This window comes from Centruroides sculpturatus, unplaced genomic scaffold (genome assembly GCF_000671375.1).
Source record: "Centruroides sculpturatus isolate CEXI.00-Female unplaced genomic scaffold, Cexi_2.0 scaffold45, whole genome shotgun sequence".
Classification (NCBI taxonomy): domain Eukaryota; kingdom Metazoa; phylum Arthropoda; class Arachnida; order Scorpiones; family Buthidae; genus Centruroides; species Centruroides sculpturatus.
The window spans coordinates 1,115,276-1,125,379 of NW_019384310.1; the positions used below are offsets into that span (position 1 = coordinate 1,115,276).

A 10,104-nucleotide genomic window follows, 5' to 3' on the forward strand; every position below is an offset into this window, starting at 1 on the left:
ACCGACCGCTTCTAATGCCAATCCATAAAAGTGGCCGGTCGAATATCTAAATTTATATCCTTATCTTTTTAAACTAAAACTATTATTCGCGTTATTACGCTCGGTTTCTAAAGAAAAAACGCCCGAGTATTAAGATAGCTCTTCTAATTTACATAAATGCTTAAAAGTTTTAATTTAAGAACATAAAAGTAGATCGGTCCTACCAGATTTTCATCAACCAAGTGAAACGTTGGTTAACTGCGTTAAAACAAAATTTGCAGTCCTGGGTATTAAATAAGATAGAGCGTAGGGCCTGGCTGTATAAAATCTTAAATTGTTATTTTATTATTAGACCTACGTATAATTCTTATTTATAGTGTATTTATTTTATTTGTTTTCCTTATCTCGACGAAATGTTGTATTAGCTTCTATCCCAATCTGAAGTTACAATAAACCTACAGAACTTTAAAGTATATAATTAATTATATGAAAAAGCGTGACGGAATTAGATGTAAATTTAAATGATCGACTAGACTATTTACACATTTGTTCGGAATGAATCCTGTTTAGTGGACTCTTGGATTGTTTAAAGACCGATTTCTTGCATCTTTCGTGAATTTTCATAGCTTTAAAATGATTTTTATGCAAATTTTACGTCGAAGAGCGTAATCTTACAAGAGGAAACATAATAAAAACGTTGTAGGACAACTCGCCGAGCGAGTTATAAATGGCGTAGACAAACACGGTTTTAGAGTAGTGTCTGTACAGGTGGTCATTTTAATCTTTTCGGGTTAGCAGATTATGTTACCGCTGTCTGCCCGAGTAATGTCTCTATTCCAGTTTGCCTTTTGCATGCCTGCCGTACCGCACAATAAGGATTAGTGCATGGGTTACTGATACGGGAGAGCGTAACGGAGAAACAGTGGCCAAACACAAAAGGCCGGCGGCAGTTCGAAAATTGCTTTTCTTCGTGTCCTACGCGGATTGGTTACTAAATCTTTAAATTTTATTTATATAAATCTATGGGTTTAGACGCTGGATTGATTTAGATTTTAATTAATTTGCCTAATCTGGAATAAATAGCCCGCTTAGAGAGAACCGTCTCGCGCTCTGATTAGCCCTCTCTGGTTATCAATGGTGGTGATTAGTTTCTCATTGGATTCGAGTGAATATCGTATGGGCGGTTCAGACAATGGCTAGGTGGCCACACACGTGCAGTGTCTGTCTTTGTGGCCCCCATCGACGCACGTGCTGGGATCGCGTAACGTAAAGAGTGAAGTGACCTTAGTGTAAACATTAGAGCATTTGAATGAATAGCGCGAGTGTGAAACAATACGCTGGAAACTGACAGATTGACACGAGTGTGGCAGCTGAATATTTTCGTTTATTGAATTTAAAGTCACATTTTTCTTTGTTCGTAAATCAAACCCATTGTTTATTTTATAATAGTTAAAATGTGGACATTTTCAGCCCGATTCTCGAATTTCAATACGTATATATTTGTATTTTATTGTTTAATTAGGCGAACTTTATACATAAATTTAAGATTTATAATTATTTTTTCATTTTATAAAAGTAAAGTAGACCAAAAATCAAAATTAAACGCGTAATAAATCAGAGTTTCACGAAAACTACAATGATTTTCCAAGCTAATTATATCATTTCAAACTGTAGAATGGATTTAGGTCGTAACTTTAGTCTTTATTACCTATTATAAACACTAAAGAAGTCGATTTCTTACAATTTTTATTGAATATATCTATGGTTTCTAGGCCTAATTTTCTCAGTTATCGCATATACGCTTTGTCAACGTTACTTGTGTTTTTTATAATTAAAATGTTTAAAGTCCTCGCAGTCGAGAGCTGAAATTTGTATAAATTCTAAATTATTTATTTACATTAACATTAGTTTTAAACATACTTAAATGCTTTTCTCATTAAAAAAATAATAACAATTTCTTCTCGATGTTTAATCCCTAATTAATTAATAGGTGTATATGTATTTATATATATTTTATCAGTTTGCTCAGTAAAGCGTAGTCTAAATGCTGTTGAACATTCATTCGGTCGGTTTTTTTGTTCTGCGCTCAATGAGCCGTCTCCATACATCCCCAATGAGTTGGGTCCTCAATCAACACTTGTCAATCGATGAGAGGGAAAAAACAAAAGAGCCGGAAATCACAGCCGAAAATCAACGATCTGTAACTGGTGATTGTTACGCTGCGGTTAGTCAACACGTGTTCAAATTAATACAACATCCGCCTTTTTGTTGTCTGATGTCCTAAATCTTGCCTAAAACTGAATTTGAAATTCTGTTAAATGCGTGCATTTTACGGATCTCTGCACTTTCACTAAGTATGGAAAGAAAGAAAATAAGCGTGAAATCTGTTAAGGATTTTGGCTGTAAAATTTATAACTGCGATTGAATGGAATGCCGTCGATTGTTCCAATCTTGGTTAATGGAGCTCCGAGTTAAGGGAAATTAATTCGTGTCAGATAGGCTGCAAATATGAGTTAAGATCAAATTAATCCTCTATAAAAATTAAATTTATGAGGTTCTACGGCGATTAAATGTTCAGAATCATAAAAATCAAACAAATAGAAGACTACTCGTGGTGTACATTTCTATCCGAAGAAACAAGCGTAGATTCAGGATTCTCATCTGTAGCACACATTTATGCCGCAGGCGAGGATTGAACCCAAATCCTTCGAGGACGTATTGTCTCTCTGGAACTGGTAGGACACAAATGCTTTATGTAAGATAAGAGCTAAATCCTACTTAAAATGTTACGACCAAATTCGGGACTAAATGCTCTTTACAGCATTTGGTCCTGCAACTATAATTCGGTCCTAGCTTACTTTGTTACAGTATTAGGTAACGTTTGTTCTAACCGTTAAACCGGGATGCAAATCTTAGTTGTTGTCTCTCCTTCAAAGTAACTTAATTTACTCTAAATGACAGTTAACTCGTAGCTCTTCTTTACAGTAATATATAACAATTTAATTTTACCAAATCGTTAGTGTTTTAGTTAATTTACACGAATGATAAAATCATTTCAATGTGTTTTTAAATTAACACTAAAGATCTAGCCTAAAATCTATCTAAGGTTACTCCGACGTCGAGTTTGTTACGGTCGAAAGCCAAATTTAATAATTTCCTTCGCGTAAAACACGTTAATTATAGATTTTTACCATTTTTTTTGTCTCATCCCGAAGGCATTTCCGATCCGGAAATTCTTACCATCTGGACTATAGCGAATTTCCTCTCGTCGTGATTAAAAAAAAGCTTTACCGTAGCATCCTATACGCAAACATACACATCCAACACTAAACGATTGCATTTTTTAAAAGAATTTAACACCTCTTATAGCGATTTAAGCTGGATAAATAAACGGTAAGACTCCACCCAAACTCGTAGTTGGTCGGCATATCATAGACATAATATAGTAAACATTTTGCCGTTTTTCTCCAGAGCGAGATGCGAGATACTTAAAAAATACAGAGAAGCGAGTATATAAACTGTTAGTTAAGCAATAGGGCAATTAAGTAGAGCTCAATCATTCCGGGTCGCGGTGCCGATAACAGTTCCACTTGTCAAATACGTAAAGTGGCTTCCGATTGGTAGAAGGGTGGTACGGCACGTGCCGTTTATTGGTGCATCCCGTAAGGCACGCGCCATACACACGCGGACGACAGTCGTGGGTGCTTTCCATCGACAGAGGTGTTGGTTCCCTGGGGAGGCCAACCACATTGCGACACATTATGGAAAACATCGACCTGGCCAACGTTAATCGGCAGTTCCTCCAGCAACATCTTCACTTCGACACATTCCAAGGACAATCTAGTATAGGTTCGCCTTATAGCAGACATCAGGATCAAGAAAATCTACGTCAGAAGCGTAGGAAAAAGAGATGTATGCAACAACAGGTGCAGCAAAGATTGGCCGCTAATTTAAGGGAAAGAAGGAGGATGCAATCTATTAACGATGCCTTCGAAGGACTACGCGCTCACATACCGACTTTACCTTACGAAAAGAGACTATCTAAAGTCGATACTTTAAAACTGGCCATCGGATATATAAGTTTTTTGAGTGAGTTAGTGAATTCGGGAAGACATCCCGCCGATTCCTTGCAGAATCAGGCATCCGACCAACCTAAAAAAGTCATCATCCAATGTCATAGAGGTACGCCATTTCTACTCATTTCCTCTCCGCATTATAATTAATATTAACCCTTTCTAATAGCTGCTTTTAACATTTCTCCCATTTCTTTCTTAAGTTACGCCGCTAATCCAGCTAAATACGTTTAATAATCTTAATTTAGTTATCTCCTAAACGAAAACAAGAAGTAAATTTCATTAAAATTAACTTCTGATCTTATCATTTTAATTATTTAATAATAAATAATACCTCGAGGAGTTTTTATCATTTAAGATTGAATTTAACGCGCTAAGAATTTTCTAATCCCGCGGTAGGTTTTCTTATTATAATCCGGACTATATTTACACAATAGTTAAACAAAGCCATAGTTTAGAGCCTGGCTCTTTTCGATTTATTATTATTTAACCGGCCTTAGGCCACGGGTCTGATTATAAGTGAAACGGACTTGTTTTACGCTACTCTTTCCGATAGGCCTATCTTTATTTTTCCACCTGTCAATTATACGAAGATAAAGAAATTTAAATCAAAAGTGGAATAATTTCAGGCGCAGACACGCATGTATCGGGCAACGTTTATCTGGCGAATATCCTCATATTTATCTGTTAACAGTTACAAAATAACTAAAAAAACATTGATAGATCTGGTCGAGGAGCGATACGAGATAATGGATTAAGCAACGATTAATCCAGCTTTAGTTTCGGGCGCAAACATTTAAGTCGCAATTCTAACGTTTACTTCGTCCTTTAATCTTGGAAAATTTAGTTTTTATCGCGAGAAAACTCTATTAACCAGAAGAAACGTAATTAAAAGTAACCGAAAATGATCTCGATTATTATAGAAAGTAATTAATTTTTTAAAGAAAATTTAAGTATATGCTTTATACGAATCTATCAAAGATAATTTGACGTAGGAAACTTCTTTATCTTTCGATTAAACGACGTTTAAAGGTTTGAAGAGGCGAAAAATACTTTTAAAACGTGTCGAGCACCTTCAAATATTGATAAAAATTTCTGCATTTAAATCATTAAAAAATAACCTTATTTCCATTTATTTTAATTTACAAGAATCTTTAAAAAGTTTTATGACAAGTTAACAGAATTCTTCGTCCTTTTCACACCTCGGGAACAAACTTACTGCCGAGTCGACCTTTTATGGTAGGCTGTTATCCGCCTCAATACGTGAAATATTAAAGAAAAATTCCTTGGCCGTGGCTAAAATAGTAAATGTGTAGGTCTGTATAATAAGACTGTTGCCGAGGTGTGAAATCGACCGAGGATAAAGACGAATCCCTGTGTTCTTTTTCCCTATTAAATTCTTGCGAAAATCTTTTAAAATTATTAGTCCTAGCTATCGACTACTTTTATTAATATTATTGTATAAACTGCTCTAAACGATGTCCGAGACGTAAATTAATTCGGTAACGTTATTTTTTATCGTCATCGAGAGCATTTCTATTCATTTCTGTGGAAAGTTTGGAGTTAAAATGGATTAAACTTTATTGTTTTTATAAAGGCCTACTTAAATGATAACGCGTGTTAAACGTAGAAGTGTTGGATTATCCTTCGTAACCAATGTTTCTCTCGCATTTTGATTTTTTAGTTAACGCGAATTAAGACGATTCTCCCAATTTATAATTACAGTTTTAATTACATCCGTTAATAATAGATACTAATTTAAACTTAGATACTGCGATTATCGGCTATAAACTATCTAAATTTTGCATATTTTTCTATAAAAACGATTATTTCATTATTTTTCTTTAAGTGATTAGTTAATAATTTGAAATTTCCTTTCCATTCCAACGACAAAGTCCTATCTTATGTAAGGCAATTAGTTCTCAAAGTTTAACTAGACTCGAATAGGCAGACAGGCCCTTTCTCTACCAATCCCGGACACGGAGGGACCCCGAAATTTAGTCTTTTATGTAAAAAACGCCGTAAGAAAGCCATCGAGAAAGGTTTATCCGCGACTAGCCTTTACTTTGTACGTCGGGCGAAGAACCTTTAGACGCGGGCCTTAAACGTAATATAAAAGGCCCTAATTAAATGTGATAATTGGTCTTCGGTTCTCGCGTATAAAATAATAGCCTAATTACTGGGACTAATTTAAAAATCCAAGCTTTATCATACTTTCTTCCTTTCTCAAACTTTATTTATTTGTCTTCAAATTTAACAAAGTGTAGCATTTATAAGTACCGAATTGACTAAATTATCAATTTAGGAGCCGCTAAACACGTCTCGTTATATAGAAAATAACCTAGGCCTACTTCTCGAAAGCCTGTTTATTAATTAGGCTTTGGTACGGATCTAATCTCGAACGTTTACGAAAATTACGGACTTGGTATAGAAACGTTTCGTCTTTAAACAACCGCGCCAGACTCGACACTGGAAATTAAAATCGGTACTCCGGCACAGAATTCTAACGATAGTTTAGCCTTATTTTCACACTAGAGAACGATTTTCAGTCACCGTATTAAACGAATTTTGTTTTTTTAGGTGGGCCGAACGGTTTTTTGTCACTAGCCGGCCATTCCTTATCGTGGTCTAACGAAAAACAGCAGCTACAGAACGGTAACGTGATGGTTGCCAAAGTTTGGACTCCCGAAGATCCCAGGAAAGGAGGAGACCTTTCTAGTCCAGATCCACTATAGGCTATCGGACCCGGGTATAAATAGGCTATATATAAATAAATAAAAACAAAGACCTAGTCAAACATCGTGCCATCAAATTTTATCGTCTAGTCCTTCGCTGTATTCTGTAAGTAGCGTGAGAGAAATAAAATTTATTATTTATCTGTTTCAGTGTCTTCTTCTCTATTAACTCGGCTCGAATCAACTAAGCGCAGTGCATTCTCCATCGTTTCTTTCCAGTTTTAATTGGTGGAAAATCTTAACGAGGAAAAGCGCTACTCAAACACTTCGAAATACTTCCTTATAAGCTTATGGGTCTATGAAATTACCAGGCGCACATTTTTATTTTTATAGTGCGAATTATCAATACATTTAATCCTAATTATCTTTAAGATTTTACTGAACGATCTCCTCGTGCAATCGTCTAAAAGCAAAGCGACGCGTCCGGGCTTCGTCGCGGAATTTTGACGAAAATATAAGTTTGAAAATAGATTTACAGAATAATTGATAAGCTAGAAACCGACGTCGGCCATCTTGACTCGCGACGACACTCGGGATTGAACAAAATGGCGTCGGAGTACGCATTTTATAAAAAGACAGCTGTACGCGGGGATATTAAAATACACCACAATAACAAGTTGATAGTGTCATTAAGGGAGTGTGCACCCGTCGTTCGATTGTGTACGGTGCAGTCCAGTTGACAAAATCACGCACAACATTGTTCCCTTCGCGTGTCCCGGTAACCAAGAAGCATGTCGACCGTTCCACTAGTTTAACGCTTATGAAGTATACAGTCGAACACGTGTACCGACGATGACGTGGCAAAACATTTAAAGTCAAAAAAAATAGCGCCCGCTAATAAATTTTATATTCGCTTTTCGTTTCCTTAAGTTTTACGCTAACCTTTAAGCCATGATCATTTATCAATTAATTATTTTTGTGCGTATTTTTTCGGCAAAATGAAAGATTTGCGGCGTGTTCCGCCGTGGCAAACCCAGTATAAACACATCATTCTTAAATAGTACATTAACTCTATCGAGAAGCGCCGTTAAATTTGTCTCTCTCGTTTTTTTATTTTACTTTATTTTATTATTCATAGGCGAGTAGCCGCGGCCATATGTAACAATGTAATGAAGTGTTCTTCCATTATTTCCATATTCGCCGATGTTGTTGGGGTTGGGTCTGGCCAAAAGGACATTGTTTGATCGATCCACGAAATGCTGGTGTGGGAACGAGTCAGGTGCAAACGGCAAGAAACAACTTCCAATCTTCGTACGAGCAACTCCCTTTCTATCCGAAGATACAACCGTCTGGAAAATTGGATCCCACTCTGCATTTTCCCCCTCCCGTCTGTCTTTTTTAAAATGTATTTTTACCATTGTTAGTAACGAAATCGTTCTTTTTAAAAGCAGAATTTACATAAAATCGTTGGAGATTTCGATAGCGGAGTTTATTTTTGCGTAGATTATTTCGGTAAGGATTTATCGATCCGTAATCTACTTATTAATTTTAATTTCGAGTCGTATTTTTAAATAACTTAGCTTCTTTAGGATTCCAACTTAATTAACTGCCGAGATTTTACGGGATTATACACCTATATCCGCATTTATAAAATATAAATAAGCGTAAACCTCTAGCTCCGCCGTTTAATCGGTATATAACACAACAGGCTTGTGTGTAAAATGATCAATTATACTCTCTTATTCTCGATCGATACGTATTATAGAATATTATATCGAGTACAGCATTCTACGCCACGTAATGTTCGAAGAATAATACAGGAAGGATAGAATACCCTATAAAAAGACTAAAAAATATTAAGCTACGAAGAGTATTCTACGATCTTTTCGCGTGTACAGTACGTAGAGAAGAATACTCTGGCTGCGCCCTATACCGTAGAATGACTGGTTAGAGGACAATAGACTTAAGCGCAAATAGGGCTCAAATAACAGTTTAACAGCTTTGGAAGAACCGGACAGGTGCACGGGAGCCGCGATTCAACTTCGTAGCTCGGACGACGAATAGTTATCCCGTATTGGATCCCGATATCGGGATTATTTTCTTTACCGCGGACCGACAGCTTCCGATATTCCCACGAGTCTGAACTTAATACTAAGTTGTACCGGTACGCTCCGTCTTTATCTCGCTTCGGATAAACATCCACCTGCCCGCCAGTTGACCGATGCACAAATATAATAATCTAAACATACAAAGAAACGGTAGCTTTACTCCATTTCTTTTATCTCCAATAATTACGTACAGAATAACAATATAAAGTTATCTGGCAGTTTACAAACGGCAGAGGCTAAGATTAAGTTACGAATTTTGTTAATAACGATAATTATGGCGCATTTCCGCGCTGGAAATTATCTATCGTTATCTTCCCGATAATTTCTTACCGCATCTGGTTTCGGGTAAATAACAACTTTTAAAGAAACGTGGCACCTGTCGATGGTCAAACCGTTCTCCGTCCGTTATTTTACATATCTAACTACACCTAAACATATTTAATAGAACATTTCTCAACAGACGACAGTTAATTGGTTATCGAGTTAAAATTTGTTTAAACATAAAAACATTAAGGCTGGTTAATTAATTATTTCGAGTTAGCCCGCTAACGTAAGTTACTATGGAAAAATTTATTAATCGCTTTATTTGTAGAAGCGAACACTTTTCCGAGCGGGAATTCGGTAGTACAGTATTACATTTTACGCAACCGTTGCATTTTTACGTAAATCGGAAGAACGATTTATAACATTCTTCGTTTAAATTTACCGAAGGAGAATTTCCATCGACGGCTTAGGGCCAATAAATTGTCCCGTAACGTCGTTCCTTTCTTCTTCGTCATGGATAAAATAGAATTAGAAGAATGCCAATCCCAGAAAGACATTCCTCCTTTTAATCGTTCGTCTTTCGTCAACGAAAACTCTACGTAAATGTAAACGTCTTCACTCGGTAAACCTTTTTTACATACAAATTGTATTTCTTTTTACAGCTTTTTCGTATTCTTCGCATAGTTTTCTTCCTCGAGATTCCATTTTACTTTTCTAATAATTTCGTTCCAATTTTTCGAGCGTTAAATTGGAAATTCTGGAAAAATTTTTTCCTCTAAATCATTGCCCCTTCTTCACCGTTTTACGTCGAATAACAATCGGGGGAAAGCGGGCGAGACGAGAACGTTAAGGTTGGAAAAGCCGTAAGACGACAACCACTCGACAACGATCGTTTTTTTATTCTCGGCAACTACGACGTTCGATAATATATAATACAATATTTCATTTTTGAAAAACGTTTTTAAGAAAATTTAATATTTTAAAATTACGCGTAAAGGCGCCGTC

The 10,104-nt window shown here is 36.1% G+C and overlaps 1 protein-coding gene across 1 annotated transcript; it reads left to right on the forward strand.

Moving 5' to 3' along the window:
- Positions 1–3,509: 3,509 nt before the first annotated feature.
- LOC111621052 (pancreas transcription factor 1 subunit alpha-like) lies at positions 3,510–6,934 on the forward strand. Its single transcript, XM_023363109.1, has 2 exons — positions 3,510–4,161; positions 6,633–6,934. Exons 1-2 carry the CDS (start codon positions 3,741–3,743, stop codon positions 6,785–6,787), a joined length of 576 nt encoding a protein of 191 aa, XP_023218877.1. The 5' UTR covers positions 3,510–3,740; the 3' UTR covers positions 6,788–6,934.
- Positions 6,935–10,104: the final 3,170 nt, after the last annotated feature.